Genomic DNA, 19,552 nt, shown 5'->3' on the forward strand with positions numbered 1-19,552 from the left:
ATAACGGACAAACAGCTAACGAAAGCTCCGCGGCGCAGGGAAGTAATTCCTCCTCAATCAAAAGCTCTCTGTAGCCTGAATAAAGTAATGAGGTAGATAGTCGGATAGCTAGTTACACTAACCCTTGATGTACCAGACTGGCGTTGCCTCAGTGAAAATGGACCAGGACTTTGAAGGCATAGACTCCGAGGGCCGGTGGCAAAAACTCTACCTAGTAAGTCTGTTAGCATTGGTTAGCATGAAGCTAATACAGATCATAGTACTTTTAAGCGCGCATTTAATTTAGTAAACTAGTTTTTCAGCCAGCTCAACAAGTATCCGATGTTAAGTTTGATCTGTTGTCGCTGTTTTCTTTTAGATTTATGTCTTTAATCGCTTTAAAGTGTTCCCATTTGTTTAAAAAAACAACACAGGGACACTTTAGTCTCATATGTAAATGTAAATATGACAAAGATGCCGCTTTGCTATGTTGATTTATTGTAATATATTTGGTGTTATTTAGTGTATCCACTCTTACGATAAAAGTCTAATATGATTGTAAAAGGTTGTTTATGTCTGACAGTAAACATTTCAGACACATTTCAGACACATTATTGGACACATTTCACTTAGGATGTGACTGGTTTCCTGCTTTTCTCTCCCGTGATGATAATTAATTATCATATTAAAGGAAAGGATCTTTTTAAGTCCGTCTTAAAGTTGTAGTCAGGTACCCAGCACTGGAACAGGTTTTTCTTGCTGTAATCATTCCTCCTGCTCATACTGGCCATTAGAAGATCCCTTTATAATGCACTTTTAATTTAAGTGTACAAGCTTCCTTCTTAAAAGTGTAGTTAAAAGTTGATCTGAAGTGAATATGAAGCTTGTGCAGCCCAAATGAGATTTGGAATTCAAGATAGTTATAGATATCTTGTTTAATGTTACAGTCATTTTAGTGCTAAAGTCCCTCTTTTTGTTACTATACTTTAACCACAGCAGGTCAACATGGGAAAACACTTTCACTTTCACTGAAGCCACATTTGAAATGGATCTTAATAGTCAGTATGAACAGGAGGAGTGATTACAGTGAAGAAAACCACTTTCATTTTTAATATGGACACCTGACTGTATATAATTATCATCTGTCACCATGTCACTTTGACCTAAAATGTGTTGATATATTTTTGTGCATGTGGTGATTTCTCATGTCTAAATGATCTTTTCTGTCATCTTCAGGAAATCAGGAATCAGTCCCACGAGTGCGCCTACAAAGTGGCAAAATATCCAGAGAATCGCAACCGCAACAGATACAGAGATGTCAGTCCATGTAAGTATACATTTTAGTTTGTAACTGTTTAATTTATTGTAAAAGAAATTGGAATTGGAATTAAATTGATGGCGGTTACTAATTATGTTTGTCACATTCTCCCTGCAGTTGATCACAGTCGGGTGAAGCTGGAAAGTACAGAAAATGATTACATCAACGCAAGTCTGGTAGAGATGGAGGAAGCCCAGAGAAGTTACATATTGACTCAGGCAAGTCCAAGTCTTTTTTTTTTTTGCAGTCCTCCATATACACACGCAGGAATACATGCAAGCAGATCTCGTTTTGTGACGGTAAAAGTGTGACGCTATCAAAGCAAACTTACAGAGCAGGCTAGTTCTGTTTCTCCAGACTTGATGTTAGATTACGTGTGTTTATATTGAGTCATTTGGCGGTTTAGGTAAACCACATAATAAGTCATGCACCTGTATCAGTGTCTTCTATTAACTGTAGAGCTGATATGTGTATAATCACGTTTGTGCCTGTGTGGCTATAAAGAAAGTATTGGATTATTACTGAATAATAGCGAATTTAAACAAAGTCAGTAAAACCTGATCCTGATTATCACCTAAAATAAACAAATGATTGTAGAATTATCTTTATTTCTAAACATTTTGAATAATTTACACAGTATTTTATACTTAACTTATTCCTTTTTTTAAAGTTAAATATTTATTTATTATTACAATTTATATTATTTCTTTTTATTATTATATACGTATAAATCAATCTACACATGTTTATTTTTTTGCATCAGTTACATGCAATAGAGATTAAAAATAAGAGTATACTAACAATCTTTGGCTTCATTACTGCCTACAGACAGTGTTGCTTGTGTGCAGCAATATACGTTACATGGCGTAGATAATTCACCCGGCTCTCATGAATGAGGTTAAACTGAGCCTTTAATTAAGAAACCCCACTCAAGGGTGCAGAGTTTGTTTTCAGGATGACCCCTCGTTGAATGCATTTTCTATTCAGCTGGTTCCCTCATGACTAAAAAGGAGATCTCAGGTCGTGAGGCTAGTTGGTCTCAGTCAGCTGCTCCGTATAGAGTGTGCGCTCGCTCGTAAACGTTTCGGAAGCACCCACCTGTACTTTTCAAAGATAACTGCTATCTGAAAATCAAACGCCACCACCAGTCACACTGGCAGTTGGATGAAAACATTTCCTTGTTTAACTCGGTTGCTGAGGTTTGTATGATGTTTGCATTTTTCAGTCTTCCATTACAGATTTGACTGATTGTATGTAATTACATAGACACAGAAAAATGTTTTTTTTGTGTGTTTTTTTTTTAAACACTGCAAGACGATAAAAGCTTAAATGTGAGTTCAGAAACTCTGATATTCGGCTCCTGACAAAGTTTTATTCAGAAAAAGTGACACCAGGTTTTTGACTTAATATTGGTGATGAGTGAGATTTTTTTCCCCTCTAAAAACCTCCAGTAATTATACTTTGAGGGCACATACAGAGTGTGAGATTTAAATACTATTATTATTATTAGTAATATTAATATTAATAATAACATTTAATCGTTATTATAACCCTCTTTCAAGATGTGGAACCTATTACCGTGGTCAACATCACCATAATAAATTACATTTATGTACAGCCCCCCCCCGTCCGTCCGTCCGTCCGTCCGTCCGTCTTTGTGACGAAAAACAAGAAACCCACTGATTAATAAACTGATACCACTGAACATTTTCATGTCTTCAGGAAATTAAAGGACAAACAACAACTTAATTTATTCATGTGATATTTTTGACCACAGAATTTTTCCCTTTTTGAAATGAGTCAAAGCAGAGATGTATTACTCCTCTGTGGTTTACTGAGACATTAAAATGACCCAAAACACAGCACACACACAGTCTGAAATTACTCACCTACAGTGCTGCTTGAATTTGCTTTATTTCAGCATAAATATGACCTAAAACTTGAGCCCTAGAGACATCAGTAAATCAAAAAAACTTGTTAGTTTAATCGGGAAAATTATCTAATGTTACATTTTTCTGTCTAAAGTATGTGAACCTACAGGATTATGAATTCATTTGAAGGGGAAATTAGAGTTGGGTGTTTCTTAATGAATGTGTTTTGTTTGTGGATAAGCAAACACTGCATTCAAACACAAGGAACCTCATCTTATCTTTGAAACATGGTGGTGGTAAGGTCATGTTTTGGGGTCTGCTTTGCTGCCTCTGGACCAATCATTGACGGAGGTGAGTTATACCAGCCAATCTACAAATCTAACAGCGTCAAGGAAATCTGTCCGTGACCCAAAGCTCAACAGAAAGTTGGTCATGCAGCAAGACAACGACCCTAAACATACAAGGTGTCAAAGTCCTGACGTCAATCTTACAGAAATGCTTTGAAAGGACCTGAAGCGGGGCGGATTCATACAAAGAAACCCACTGTGTGAAGCGATAGGCTAAAATTCCTTGTAGTTGATGTGCAGAGTTCATAAACAATTACCGAAAACATTTGATTCATTTTTTTTTAGGGAAGTTCACAGCAGTTACCGAAAGGAGGAGTTAACACATACTTTTGCCTCATTTAAAACTGTAAGATTGGTTCAGTTCCATTCATAAGCAAATTAAAAATAATAAGTTAGATTTTTCTATCTTATTTAATTCCAGATGTGCTGAGTTGTGTGGGTGTTTTTTTTTTGTTTCTTTTTGAGTTTAATCTCACACTGCTTCAAATCATTATCCTAATGAGCTTTGTGTACATTAACTATTGTCTAGTATTTGAGAGACTTTTGACATTTAGAAGATGTTGACTCAACCACACTGTAACCTTTACTAGTCTTAACCTTTTAAGTACACACTGGTTATCCTTCTGCAAATCTCTGCTGCATGTGTTACTGTCACATTAATAAAGACAAGCTTCAACCTGTCACTCTAATGAGCTAATGTATTCAGCTGATATTTAATATTGTTATTACTCATGTGTGAGACACACACATTTGAATTGTAAATGTCTTCCTACTGATTTGGTCCCGTGATGTGTGTGTGTGTATGTATGTATATATATCTCTTGAAAGTAGTGTGTTTTGTCGCCCACAGGGTCCCCTCAGGAACACCTGCGGCCACTTTTGGCTCATGATCTGGGAGCAGAGGACCAAAGCAGTCATCATGCTCAACAGGGTCATCGAAAAAGGCTCGGTAAGCGTGCACAGTAAACACAAAATAACATCATATCGTCTCGTTTTAATGACTGTACGGCTCGCGCACACACCTACACACTTGTCTGCAGACATGCTGAACAGACCACAGAAACACACGCACAGTCATACACAGACCACTCTATCCACAATAACGCACCCTTTGTTCGATTCTGCAGCCTGCTGACAGCGTGAAATACTTTTTTTTTCCTTTTTTTTTTTTGAAGTTCATCTTAAAGTATGTGAGGCGGTTGACCTCGAAGCTTCAGTCTCCTGTCAGCAGGATAACTGGAATCCAGTGTTTTGCTCACAGTTCTTTTTAATATGAATATCTGGGATGCTGCCAACCTGTCAATTCCTAAGATTCCCAGGATCCTTTGATGTGCTGATTAACCCTACATACACACACACATACGCACACACACACACACACACACACACACACACACACACAAAAACACTGTCTCTTTCACACAAGGCAGCTGTGATCTCCGTCGTTTCTCAGTAAAGCAGCTGGAGTGGATCTTGCCTGGTCATGAGATTCACTCGCTGCCTGTTTACTTGGGAACTGAAGATAAAGAGCACCTAGTCCACAGATATTATTAACCTCACCAAGATCGTTTTATTTAAGGCCAAGCTCTTCAATCCCGCACGGAGAAGCTTACATAATAGACTTAACCTCAGCTGCCCGGGCCATTGTCTGTTTACTAGGAAAATACTGTATGGTGACAGTGTAATTAGTCTGTTAAAGTACTTCAAATATTTGTCTCAGTATTTGACCGCAGTACTGACACATAACTTTCTTTTCTCTCATAATGATTTTACTTTAAGCTCTCAATTCAAGCAGGAGTAGTTTTGGAGTTGAGCTGGATTTCTCATCTAAGCTCTGTCTGAGGTAGATTTTTCCACTACAAGAGCATCAAATAACAAAATGGGATTTTAAGAATGGCTGTGCATATTTAAAGACGGAAACCTGTTACTCTAATTATTCATTAATCTGACGGTTATTTCTTCAATTAATCGTTTGGTCCCAAAAAATGGAGAAAAAAAAGTCAGAAAATAGTGGAAAAGGACCATTTCTCTGAGTCGAAGGTGAGGTCTTAGATGTCAGTCCAACACCCCCAAAGATGTTCAGTTTAATATCATGTATGACAAAAGAAAACATTAAATCCTCATATTTGAGAAGTTGAAAACTGCAAATTTTAGCTTAGCTTAGTTAATCAACTAATTGTTTTTAAATCACAGTGTTCTGTTAGGACTGTTACCTGAAAATACCCCAAAAATAACACAAGAAAAACAAAATACATGCGCAAAATCATATTTTAGACTAGTGTTAACCACCACTCAATTTTTACGGTCATGTTTTTATTTTTTAATACTGAAAATTGCTTAAAATTACAGATTAATTGTCTGACTATTGACTCATAAGTTAATCAACAAATCACAGTGTGCCCAAAAATACATGTATGAAATACTAGTTTTAACCATCATTTGAATTTTATGGTTATTATCTTCTTTTTTTAATAATGAAATAACATAAAAACATAAACAGATGACTTAAATTAGTTTGTCATAGGAACAAAAAATGTATGAGCCAAAACAGGTTATGGTTGGATTTGGTTTAGATGTTTAGTTGTTTTTAAAAATGTGTTGATATATTGTATTTGTAATTGTTACTGAGCTTGTATGAAAGTATGTTATCTACTTTTAGGTCACTTTTGTCCTCTTTTAATTTCCTCATTCAGTGTTTTTCGCGTTCGTAGCATTAAACTGTCCTCCTCTTCTTCTTCTTCTTCTTCTTCTTCTTCTTCTTCGCCAGGAAAAGTGTGCCCAGTACTGGCCCACGTCTGAGGAGCGAGAGATGGCCTTCAGAGACACACGTTTCTTGGTCACACTGTTGTCAGAAGACACCAAGTCCTACTACACCACCAGAGTGTTGGAGCTGCAGAATATTAATGTAGGCTCAGTATTATTTACTACAGTTTGGGAGGGGAGAGGGGATTGGGGGGGGGGGGGGGGGCGGGTGAAAGGTGAAAGGTAGAAATGCAGAAGTGAAATATTTGAAAAGTCATCACAGTTTCTTAGAACGTCACCTGAGCTTGTTGTTTTCTGTTCCTACAGAGTTGATAAGAAATTAATAAACAGTGTTTGAGTTTCATCTTCCCACATATTCAAAGTTCTTCTAAGGTGTAGGTGGGGAGAAATGCAAATGAGCTGCATACTGAGCAGCTAGAGTAATCACAGTAAAAAAAACAACTGTTTCAATGATCATGTTTGAGCTGTAAATAACATTTTTCACCCAAACTTTTGTGTTATTGACTTCTCTAATCCATCATTCTCTCATTTTTAATACTTGGCAAATTCTGTAATATAAACCAAAAACAGATTTGCTGCTATGATGTGTTTTGAATGATGTGCTATGTGCTGGTTTACTGCAGGTATTGAAATGTTTACTAAGTTCAGCTGTCAAAACCACCCAAGTAACCAGTGACCTCGACCAGAACTGATAAACGTCAGCACCCAAAGGCTCACTGCAAATAAACAGGATCGCTCTGTACCTGCTAATGAGGCCTCATTGTTTGTCTCCTCTCACAGACCGGGGAGAAGAGAGAGCTCTACCACTTTCATTACACCACGTGGCCTGATTTCGGCGTCCCGGAATCCCCGGCGTCCTTCCTAAACTTCCTCTTCAAGGTGCGGGAGTCGGATGCGTTGGGTCCAGATCAGGGACCGGCTGTGGTTCACTGCAGTGCCGGGATCGGACGCTCAGGGACGTTTTCGTTAGTGGACACATGTCTGGTCCTGGTGAGATCTCTCTGTTCTTTGTTTTTATGTTTTGCAGGCTGATCGTGGAAAGATTAAGATTAGATACATTTCCATAATATAAAAAAGTTTTATCAGGACGGGCGATGAATGCAAATGATGGAAAACGATACTTGTAGATAAGGTTTGATTTGAAATACAGCATTAACCCTTAAACAGGCCACATGCACCAGGAGACACATTTTTTTATACCTTAATAGGAGCAACTCATTAAATCCAAAATATCCAAAATATTTTTTAAATTATTTGTGGAAATGTTTATTTAGGTGCAAATGAGATAACTAGTAACATCAAAGTAAATAAAAAGAATCATTTTCACATCTCATTTTCCACTCTTGTGTGCTGTCATGGTGACAGAGCAGCATCAGGTGCAGCAGCCAAAAGAGACTTTTTCTGCAGTAATGTTCATTGTTATTTTTCTATAATTAAAAACAGCAGTAATAGTGTACTTTTGGTTAACATCTTTATACATTCCAAAATTGTGATTTTTCTTATGAAACTATAAATGAAGCAGATGAGAAGCTGGGTTTGCTTCGTCATTTTTTGTTCCCGAATCCCGATGATCATCAGATTGAATGTTTTCAATAAACATAGGTTCTTATTCGTCAGAAAAACACTTCTGTGGTTGCTCGGAGTTATTCTGGTAAACGTATGAAAACATGACGCTGAAGCTGTAGATAAGCCAAGATAAACCTGGTATAATTAAAAGGTCACAGACGATGTGTAAGAATGTTTTAGGCTTGAATCTTCCTTCCACAGAAATGAATGAGTTCATCTGAGCTGAAACAAACTGTTGTTCTGTCCTGTCCCAGATGGACAAGAGGAAAGACCCCTCATCAGTGGACATCAAAGGCATTCTTTTGGACATGAGGAAGTACCGCATGGGTCTGATCCAGACTCCTGACCAGCTGCGCTTCTCCTACATGGCTGTCCTCGAAGGAGCCAAGTACATCATGGGAGACTCGTCTGTACAGGTACCTGCACCACGTACACCAGGACCAGTTCTGTCATTCATTCTGACACATAACTCAACTTTTTCCCCCTTTGAAGCTTTAGAGACTTGGTTTAGTCCCATATTTTTTTCTGCTGGAGTTTGTCCTCGGGAAAGAAAGAGTCAGTGAATTGATAAATGGTGTCTTCTTTCAGTGGATATCAGCATACCTACTCCCAACCCTTTAAAGAAGGATCACAGGCAGAGACTCAAACAGTTTCCTGATGCACCAATAAGACGTTCATTGTTTTATTAAATGGAGCAATGTTATGATTAAATGTTGCTTTGTCTGATTCTTTATAAGCAGCCTCATCTTTTTTTTCCTTTTTTTTTTGTGGGCCTCTGTTTCAGGCTCGGGGCCAAATTTATGCTAGTAAACAAGTTTGTTCAACAGATGTCAGACCGTTTCACAACACGAGTGTTTTATAACTGTTCTCAACGTCAGCCGGGAGACCTGATGATAATTTAAACATGGGGATAGCTGCTAGCTCACTTGGCTGCATGAATTACAGTCAGTTTTACGTCTCTTGTGTCTGAGAGATTGTCATCTTTCAACACATCTTGGTCAAACCACGGCCACATGATGAGACTGAACACCCCCCCCCCCCCCCCCCCAATATTCACTTCCTGTCTTCCATTATCATACTTTAGGGCCTTTTTCATGACTTGCAGTGGTTTATTTGCGTCAAGCCACAAAGCGGATGTGTTTTTTCATTACGGTGATCTCGCCACATGACTTTGCTTAAAGTCCTCTTTTTTTTTTCTTTTTTTTTTAACCCATGCAACATTATCAGTCCATCATGACAAATTCACACCAAATTTTTATTTATTGTATCAGTATAAAAACTCCCCGGGTCTTTTCTCTCTCTCTCTCTCTTACAGAATCAGTGGCGGGAGTTGTCCAGGGAAGACCAGGAGCCAGCGACTGACTCTCCGCCCTCAGCTCAGCCTCAGGCCAGGTGTACGACAGAGCGGTACAACGGCAACCAGCGAGGAGGACAGCTAGACGAGGGAGGAGACTACAGGCAGGACAGCAAAATGCCACCACAGTCTCCCTGCAAGGAACAGGAGCTGGACGGCAGCTCAGCACAGTCAGTATACCGTCACTCTGCAGCCACGAGCTGCTTATAAAACACACCAATCATTGTCCGTTGATCATCTACCACCTTTAGGTTTGTTGAGTAGGTTCAACGGATATAATTATGATCTCAACACAACTTGAGAGCTTAAAGAAATGGAAGTCATGCTCTCTGATACATCTTAAAATTTGGGATTACATGACACCAAAAGAAGTGTTGGATTAATAAGTGGTACCAACATTTTCACTCTTAAATATTTTTGAATTTGAAAGTTTCAGGCACTTTTAAAAGTTGAGTAAATAAATACAATTTGGAAGTTTAATAGTCTTTCGTTCTCTATTTCAAACTTTTATGGGAGAGGTTATGTTGGGGTCGACTGATGACGTCAGTATTTCTAAAAGACTAAAAAAAAGAGGGCTGGGAGATGTGGACCAAATCAAATATTATGATACTTTACACCAAAAACCTCTGTCAGCATTATGACAGTATTGTAGCGATGACTCTTTGTGCTTTTACAATATATTTATGCATTGAGATATAATGACTAAGTGGGTGAAAACAAATAATGAATAAGTATTTAATTACATCGATTTACTGTAAGGCAGCCTTTTCTATAAAGTTGATATCTAGTCTCATATCACATTATTGATATATTATCAATATATTGCCCAGTTCTACCAAAAATAATACAAAATAATAATAATAGAAGAATTATTGACATAAAGCATTACAATCTGCTTTCTAAATTAAAGTCTTTACACTATTTAATTGAAAACACACAATGATGTCCCTTTTTAAAACCTATCTTCCTAATCTTTTTTGTCTTTTTTTTCTTTTTTTTTTCCACACAGCAAGCGACGCAGAGAAGACAGCATCTCCAAATCAGGCACACCTAAGACACCCCAAAGCAAGCCCAGGACGAACGACTCAGAGAAAAAGAGAAAAAGGTGATTTAAAACCTTCGGCTGAAACCAAAAACTCACACACAGAATCGCATCAGTTTCTTTTTTTGGTCACGCTTCTTCTTTTGTGTATTTGCTGTAAACTACAGTATAGTTAACTTTCCTTTTTATACAGAAATGACGACTTCTGTGACGCTGAAGAGACGTCAGAAAAGAGAGAGAGTCATTTTTTTCAAAGCTTCATTAACTTTAAACCTTGCAGAGAGAGAATCCAGGCAAGCGTGACTCAACACCACCCCCCTCCCCTCAAATAGTATCAATTAACACCTACGCAGCACTAAAGTTTTTTTTCCTGATCAGTGTTTCTCAATCTTACTCATTTACTACAAAGCTGACATCTACTTCAAGTTCTCATGAAGACGAGACAGATAGACCTGATGAAGCATTTATTTCTGATGACTGTGCACCTTCACTAAAGTCATTTCTGAGAAATCTTCCTCTGGTTTGGGGGTGTGTGTGTGTGGGTGCGTGTGTGTGTGTGTGTGTGTGTGTGTGGGTGTTTGTGTGTGTGTGTGACATGTCTCAGTGTGTGTTGTTCCAGTCAGCCTCCTGTTTGACCCGTCCCTCCTTTTAATCTCCTGTTGTGGTTCTTCTCGGACAGTTTGGGCTGCATTTGCTGCACATGACGAGAGCTGGTCTGTCCAGCGGGGGGCGGTGTACCTTCACTCCCCCCTCTCTGCGACAGAATCGACACCCGTGAAGAGCACATTTTATTTGAGGAGGAAGTTTACCCGCAGCTTTTTATAAACGACTCCCACTCTCGTACGTGGAGGTGTGTGTGTGTGTGTTTGTGTGTGTTTGTGTGTGTGTGCTGTGTTGTTTTCTTTTCTTTTTTTCTTTTCTTTTTTGTGAGTCGCTTGGCTGTGGTTTGGAGTTGTGTTCAGTCTGGCTGCACTCTAGCATGGTGTGTGTGCGTGTGTGTGCGCGCGTGTGTGTGTGTGTTCGCGGTTAATTGTTGACACTTTCAGGTGCAGTTGGAATAATGCAAGGCGCTTATTCAAACCCGTGCATCATGGATTTAAACTCAGCTGCATCTTTTTATCTGCTCTACCCGATCAAATGTTGAAATGTTGACCTGAGTGAACTTCACTTGCTATGCGCATCAAAGCGTTGCTGTTTTTCTTTTTGTTTTTTTGCAACTAAGGAAGTGAGGACAGAGAATACAGAAACATCCAAAACAAGCAGATACTGCAGAATTTCACCACTAAAGGAGAGAAATAAAGTCAATTCTCGTCCTGGTTGAAGCTGTCGGTCCTCGTGAAAGTTTGATGCATGATTCTGTGGTTTTTGTTTTTTGCTGGTTGCTCCTAACTTTCAGTGTTGTTTTCCGAGGAGTGTTCATGTTCCTCATCATAATCGGTTTGTGGGTTTTAAACTGCATTAGTTGTATTTTTGGTTGTATTTTTAAAAAAGTTTGAATGGAATTGGCGCACATGAACATTTGGGTGTGAGAAATGAACAACAAGCATTTGATTTCCATATTTATGGGTTGGTTGGGAGGACGTTTGTAGATTATATTGACTAAAGGACTAGAGCTGTTATATATATTCATCCTGTAAAATTTATATTATATTTATTTTTGCATGAATGCAAATAAAAAAACATGCTAAGTCAAACAGCTGAGCAGCATTAGCAGAACATTTAGTTTGCTAATTACCTTTTTCCTGGCTGGTTTTGAACACGGCAGCATAGCAAGTCACATTTATGGCTCCTATATAAAGCTCAAACTAATTATTACTTTCATTATTAGGTAAAATGTAGGTTACTGTTGTGTTGTGTCAGTAAAACGAAAGAAAACTGAAAAATGCAACTTCCAGAGCTCAAGGTGACATCTTCAAACGTCTTGTTTTTTATGAACAACTTAATGTTAAAATATCAAAGAAAAGGAGCAAATCGACACATTTGAGGAGCTAGAAACTGAGAATTAAACAATTTCCCACCAGTTTTCTTTTGATCAGCTAATCTATTCATCAATTATCGTCTCAGCTTTTATCTTCACAGCCTTTTCTTCATCATCTGGAGGCGAGTTCGCTCTCAGATCGTCACATTTAAATGATGCGTTCAAATGCTCCAAATTTGTGTGTAAAAGAAGTGGAAATTTCCATCAAAATGTTTACATCTATAGCTGCAGTAAGAACATCTGAAGAGAGTGTGACGTGCCGCTTATTAAACACGACGGCTGCTTTCGCTGCATTGATAATCAATCCAACATCGATAAAGTGGCACAGATATGTCTTTCTCTCTGTGGGGAAAGTTTAAATCTGCAAACTTAAGCTTAAGCTGAAGACATTTATTACTTTTTTTTGGCACACCTTTTTTCCTGTGATCACTTTGTGAGCTGAACTGACATTTTGACAGATAAGAATTTTGATTTCAACCCTTTGAACTGTTTTTGTGTCGACAGGGCGAAAACCAGTGACTGCTAACCACCTCCACCTGCAGCCACGTGTGACTACAGCTCTGGCAGCAACGCCAACATCGGCAGGGATCTCCAGCTCTCTCTCCCAACCTCTCTGTGTCCTTCTTCCTCAACTCCAAACCACTCTTCCTCACCTCTACACCGCGATAGCCAGCTAACCCCCCCCTCCCGCCCCCCTTCTTCATGTTTTTTAGTTGTTGTTATATATTTGGTTCCGGCTTGATAGCATTATCCAGCTGCTGCACACGCCCCTTTCTCCCTCTCATTAGCAGCATGTCACTCCCGCGTCCTCGCTCTCCTCATTTCTCGTCATCCTCTCTAAACTGTTTACAGCAGACACTTCGACATTCTTTGAAGAGAGCACATTTGAAAAGACAAACACACCAGCGCTTTAACACACCCTCCCACCTCACCTCTTCCCACCACCACCACCACCACCCCCACACCAACCCTTGGCTATACCTCCACCCTCGCCTGCGCTGCTTCTGGAGTCAGCAAATCTGTTTTTTTGATTTTAACATTATTTTGTCATTCTTATTTTGCTTCTTTGCATTCATGAAATCGAGACTGAAAATAGTGGCTATGCATTGCCAATTTGTAATGCTCATATGTTCATATGTGTATTTTTAGAAAAAAAAACTTTTTTCAGAGGTCGAAAAAATAAAAATGTTCTATTTTTTATAAGAGATTACTTGAAGTTTTTCACCGTGATACGGGCGGCTGGGTTAAATGACAAGCACTGCCCCCTTCCCACATGAGAAATTCAGTGGCACGTAATATTTCCATGATGTAAATAGTGTTTCTTTTTAAAAAAACAAAAAGGTGTGTAAAAAGACATATTTTTTGCTTGTAAAAAAACAAACAAATGACGAAAGAGAGAAAATGTTACAGATTTGATAAAAAAAAAAAAAGCTGACCTGTTCTTTTGAAATGAAGTTTCTCTTCTGTTAGAGTGTAATCTACAAATAAAACTGGTATCATCTAGTTTACTTAACAACACGTCTTTGCCCTTTTTCTGCCTACTGCACAACATCTTTAATGCATCAGTTTGACATTTTGGGAAATATGTTCATTTTCTTGCAGAGTGTGAAAATGTGCTATCTTTAGATCAGGGGTGTCAAACTGGCCCACTGGATAACTTTGATAAGTGTGTAGATTGCAGAAAAGTCATTATGTTTCTGCTGCTTCTGAGGGTTTTCTACCCTGAGCAGACTACAACTCTGAAAAAACAATGAATACATATTTAAACTATTTTTATATTGAACATTGTGCAAAATGTTGTCATCAGCAGCTTCTGTGCAAAATAACCTATAAAAATCTGACATTAAAATTGCAAAACTTTCCTTAATACACCTCAGTATGTTCATCTGTTTTTTAGATGAAGTTAAAATATATATTATTTGTAGATTATTATGTGATGGTTTTACTGGTCTTGAGATCAAACTGGGCTGTATGTGGTCCTACAATGAATTTGACACCCCTGCTTTAGATAGAGCTCGTCACCAGAAAGCAAATGAGCAAAATGTTATTTCACATTTTATACTCTTCAAGTAAACTTGCTTTTAGGGAAGAAAGTACTCTCTGAATCCCCCTTGACTGTTTTAAACAAATATTTATTTTAATTTTTGACATCATTTATTGAAAAATGATTATAATATTTACTTTTAGGGGCCAGAAATAATATTCAATGATGAATGTCTGATTTTCAGAGCCATCTGTTTTGGTTCCCTTTTGACTTTTCCTGAAAAACCGGCAGGACTTTCATTTCCCACAAGCGGTCCACACAGAAACCTCCCAAAACTGTGACACAGCCCGAGAGGAAGAACCACAAACTCTGCAAAGCAGCTCAACAAGGTCAAAGTATGAATGTGAGTGCAGCCTCGCTGTTCCCACTATGTTGGTTGTAGTGAGTTTTAGAAAGGAATCAAATTACATAGGCGGGACTGCCAGGAAAACTGTGTGGCGCTACGCCAACCACTTTCAGTTAGACGGGCGGAGGCTGGGATCCCGCCATGAGTGTAACACAATCAAAGCCTTTATCATTCTAGATAAATCCACACTGATGTGACAATCTTTTAATAAAAACAAAACAAAACAACATCCACAATGTTGTATTACTGGTAAGTGCACGTGTGGGTCAATTCCAGTACATGATGTAATGTTTATACAACTAGAGGTTCCAAATATGTTTAAAGGGTCAGTTTACAACCGTGTTTCAGGAACAGACTTGTAATCGAGACAGTTCAACTAAACACACTGCAGTACTGTTGGCTTATGAGCTTTGGTAAACAAAGCAAAGCTGTTGTTAAACTGACAAGATGTAAGTCACAGTCACACCTTCACGACGGCCTCAAACAACAACGACATGGGAAAAACTAAGTGTGAAAGGAAACTCTTTATTTTACAGGTCCCTTAGTTTAAAACTAATTTTCTGGATGCTTTCTGAGTAATGTGTGGGTAGTGGTAATTATAAGAAAAAAAGTTGGTTTATTTGAACCCACTCAATATATTTGGATTGGAATGTAGTTGTGAATTTGCACATCATCTTAACTGTTAGTAAAATTTAGTTTTCAGTGTGCAGTTTTATGTGTCAAATTTATCAGGTTTTTTCTCAATAATTTCCTAAAAAAAAAAAACTAAAATGTAGGTGGACATACCAAACTATTAAACTACAGGCTGAAAACTTACCAACTAAACCACCCTAAAACCTTTTTTCTTACATGTAGTACCCAGGTGCACAAGCCTCTCTGTAAAGTGTCCTACGAATGAACCATTAACCATCAGAACATTTCCAGGAAACTAATATAAAAAGGAAAGCACCTGTAAAATAAAGCAGATATATGAGAGCTTTGACCCAACAAGCCAATTATAAACTGAAAATGGAAAAAACTACAAATGTGAGATTCAGAAGAGGGCTGGAGGGATGCCGCTTCCGAACAGAAGACTCCAGGAAGTCGGGATCTTCCATTTGTTGGGTTGTTGGCTCTGAAATGAGAAAATTGGGCAAAAAAAACAGTGATTAGACGTTTATTACTTTAAATCACACACTGTACTGTACTCTAATATAAAGTGATTAGCTCAGGTTTATCACTTACAGGATTGTCCAGCAGGTGGAGCCAGTCGTTCAGGTGATTGACGAGGGCGAAGGCGTCTGGGATGTTGTCGCCCTCTGAACAGAAGATCAACAGCACAGCCAGCGAGACGTCCTCCGCACAACTAAACCAAACAAAAAGCCCATATAGTCAGTCTGTTACCATGTTTAGCATCACACTGCATCCTCAAAGTTTTAATGCTACATTTAAGTAGACATGTAGTCACAGATATTTACCATATACTATGTAACATGATATTAAGGTAAAATTAAATCATCTAAAGTAGTGTGGTGAAGTGTCACAATGCTCGTTCACCGTACCTGTCTGTGTAGAGTCCTTTGGTGATGCCTCCTCCGGGGATGTAGAGTCGTGGCTCTGTGTTGCCGTCTGTTAGTCCCGGGAAAGCCGACACTCGCTCCATCTCCCTCCAGCCAAGCTCCTTCAGCGCATCTTCGCTCACCTTCTGCAGAGCCGGCGTCAGCAGGTACCTCAGAGGGGTGCTGTAACACACACACACACACAGAGTTAACAGCACAGTCAGAGATGCACTGTTAACGAGGTGCTCTAATGTGCATTGTTACGTACCCTTGCAGCTGCTGGTCGTCCCTCTGGTAGGCGTGACTGCTGGACAGAACGACTGTCCTGGAGAACCCACTGGATTTGACCCAGGAAACGATCAGCTGACGGAACTTTTTGGATTTAGTCTGCAAATAAAATAATGAATGCAGCTCTCATTTCTCAAGATCTTTAAAGAAAACATGTTCTCTCAAAACAATCTTTCTCAAATCTAGATTATGTAAGTATAAAACAAAATAACAGTGTTCCTTTCTACAATGAGACTATTTTTTATAAAAGAGCTTAAAAGATTGACAGCTACAAAAAGTCATTGTAATATGAAATTGTAAATTTTGCAGTGATACAGGATTTCATCTGAATTTCAATTCTTGGTAACACAATCAGGGACATCAACACCAAGTTTATTCACACTGTTGCGTTCACACCATTGCCATGGCGAGACACAAACACATGAGTCAACTGACGATGATGCAACAGTCTTTACCTGAAGAATCGGCGCTCTGATCTGAAGAACTGCCAGTTTCAGCTGTGATGATGAGTAAACTGTTATAGAAACAAGATTTTATCTGTTATTTGAAAGAAAAAGTGTTGGATTGTTTTTACTCAGGGTTCACAGGGTTAAACTGGTGATGATCAAACCCATAAGTCAGTGCTAAAACTGAAAGTTTGTTTTAAGAGAGTCCTTTACAACAACTGCCTTAGATGAAATGTAGATTCACAGCTGGAGGACACAAAACTGTTTGACCCAAAATCAACTAACAGGAAGAAAGGTCTGTTTATGAAATTGACTCCAATATAACTTTCCTTATAGATCAGGGCTTTTATGCAGGCTACTGTCAAGGAGAAGATAAAGATTTAGTTTTTCTTCAAACAGGCCCTTAGTGCTGACTTAATGAAGGACAGAAGTGGAGCCTTTTCAGCTTTACCTTCTGCAGCGGTGTGCAGCTCCTCAGCGTCTTCTTTGCAGGTGGGGTACGGGTTGTTCCCGGCCATGGGGATGAGACAGTCTGTGTGCAGGTAGCCCACTCTGCTCATGTTTAGAGTGGACACAATGAGGTCCACCGCCAGCTGGCCCACGTTACCGACAGCCACCGCCGGCTGGAGGAAGAATAAACAGGGTGAATAAAGTGTGAAATGTGGAGTGAATTGGGAAGGTGAAGTGGATGATATTGTAGCATATAAATAGTAGTTTCTCTTTGGTTGTTTCATAAAGGGGGTCCAACACCAGTTCTTTTTGGCACTGGCTCTTCTGAACAGATTAAATCAAATTATTTTGTATCTATAATTATTTTGTATTTGATCAAAGTGCAAACTCATTGGTATATATTGGCTCTCTTTCAAAAATGAATATCTTACAACAACATTAGAGGACGTTAACTTGGGCTTTTGGAAACAGTGATCGACATATCTACATTTCCTGACATTTTCCTGAACAAAAACAATAATCAAGAAAATAATTGACAGATTAATCAATAATGGAAATAATAGTTAGTTGTAATCTTAACCCAAACCATCTGCTAAAAACATATCCTTCACACAACATACCAATCTGGTCTTCAGAATACAACTTGTTGCACAGTAACATTTCACTTCAACCATATTACATATATATAAAGTATCATTTTGTCCCCACGAGCTAAAACTGCCGTCTTTTGAGACTTTGGGTTTCTGTATCAGTCTTTGTTTAAGATTTGTATAGTCTTGTTTTTTTCTTTATGATGCTGAACCTGACTTATCTCTGTTAGCTGTGTTCAAACCTGCTGCTCAGTGTAAAAAAGTCTCAAGAAACCAAAACTAATTCATGACAAAATACATCACAGATTCAAATAATGAGTTGTATTCATTTTTTACTGAAGCATTGTTTTCTTATTGACCTCTGAACATGGTACTGATTTGTAATTGCTGTGTGTTATATCCGTTTTTTTATGTCTGTAAACTTAAACCTTTAAAAAGTGCTGTATAAATAAAAAGCAGTCTTATTTTCTGTGGTCCTACATACTCAGTATTAAAAGGCCAGAATAAACCAGTACACTGATATAACAGAAGAAACCACAGAGCATCCTAATCCTGAGTTGTTATACTTTTAATTTTACTGCAAATGATCATTTTCTTCTTAACTTTTACAGCCAACTTTTAATTTTAGCAGGACAGAATATGTGATCCACGCATGTGTTAAGAATAATATAAAGACATGAATAATAAATAAATATATTATAATAAAGCAGACTAAACTCACCATGACGAGGGTGAAACCTTTGAAGACAGGCGGAGAGTTTTCTGAAGAGATAAACATGTTTCTGTTTGTTTTATAGACACACGGAGACAAACAGCTGCCGAATAATCTGTTTAAATATTATATACAAAGACTAAAAGTTATATTAAAGTTATAGTCTATCAGCTACTTTCACTTATGTTTTCATGCCTGGTGCTGTGGACCTGATGAAGCTAAACGTCGCTCATTGATGACGACATAAGCCTTTTAGTAGCCTCTCCTGATGCCTGAGTTTAATGGTCTAAATTAGTAAAATAGTGTTTTAAGACTCGTTATTATAAGCAGGCATATCAGAGGTATACTGCAGCTCTGCAAAGATGTACTGCGCTTTAGAGATATGCAACTCACTTTCCAACATGTAGACTATAACTTAAAATGCACTACTACTTCTACTTCTACTACTAGCCTACTACTACTACTAGTAATAATAATAATAATAATAATAATAATAATAATAATAATAATAATAATAATAATAGTAATGATAATAATAATGATAATAATAATAATAATGATAATAATAATAATAACAGCTTTATTTGTCTAGCACTTTTCATACAATAAATGCAGCTCAAAGTGCTTTACAACAAAAAGAAATTACCTCAAGTGCTTCACATATTCTGACTCATAATTAGTCTCTACACCAATTCACAATCATAAATCCCTCAGTCATTCATACATGTTTGATTAATCTTTAATGAAGCTGCCAGAGAGCAAACACAGTGTATTCTATTTATTTATGGGGAAAAAAGATATTCTATTCGATATTTTATGGTCATTTTATAGAATTTGAATGTTTTTATATAACAATGTATATCAGCTGCACACACACACACACAGACACACAGACACACACACACACACACACACACACA

At 38.0% G+C, this 19,552-nt stretch overlaps 2 protein-coding genes across 2 annotated transcripts; one reads left to right on the forward strand and one right to left on the reverse strand.

Annotated features, from left to right (window-relative positions):
• Positions 1-13,190, forward strand: ptpn2b (protein tyrosine phosphatase non-receptor type 2b). The gene is made up of 10 exons (XM_053334604.1): positions 1-214; positions 1,216-1,306; positions 1,415-1,515; positions 4,366-4,464; positions 6,283-6,420; positions 7,059-7,268; positions 8,099-8,260; positions 9,160-9,368; positions 10,208-10,303; positions 12,723-13,190. Exons 1-10 carry the CDS (start codon positions 128-130, stop codon positions 12,742-12,744), a joined length of 1,215 nt encoding a protein of 404 aa, XP_053190579.1. The 5' UTR covers positions 1-127; the 3' UTR covers positions 12,745-13,190.
• A 1,456-nt stretch (positions 13,191-14,646) lies between these two features.
• On the reverse strand, positions 14,647-18,849 carry psmg2 (proteasome (prosome, macropain) assembly chaperone 2). Its single transcript, XM_053334315.1, has 7 exons — positions 18,642-18,849; positions 17,332-17,503; positions 16,890-16,948; positions 16,415-16,533; positions 16,150-16,329; positions 15,833-15,953; positions 14,647-15,722 (listed from the first exon to the last, which is right to left on the reverse strand). Exons 1-7 carry the CDS (start codon positions 18,696-18,698, stop codon positions 15,642-15,644), a joined length of 789 nt encoding a protein of 262 aa, XP_053190290.1. The 5' UTR covers positions 18,699-18,849; the 3' UTR covers positions 14,647-15,641.
• Positions 18,850-19,552: the final 703 nt, after the last annotated feature.

This window comes from Scomber japonicus, chromosome 15 (genome assembly GCF_027409825.1).
Source record: "Scomber japonicus isolate fScoJap1 chromosome 15, fScoJap1.pri, whole genome shotgun sequence".
Lineage (NCBI taxonomy): Eukaryota > Metazoa > Chordata > Actinopteri > Scombriformes > Scombridae > Scomber > Scomber japonicus.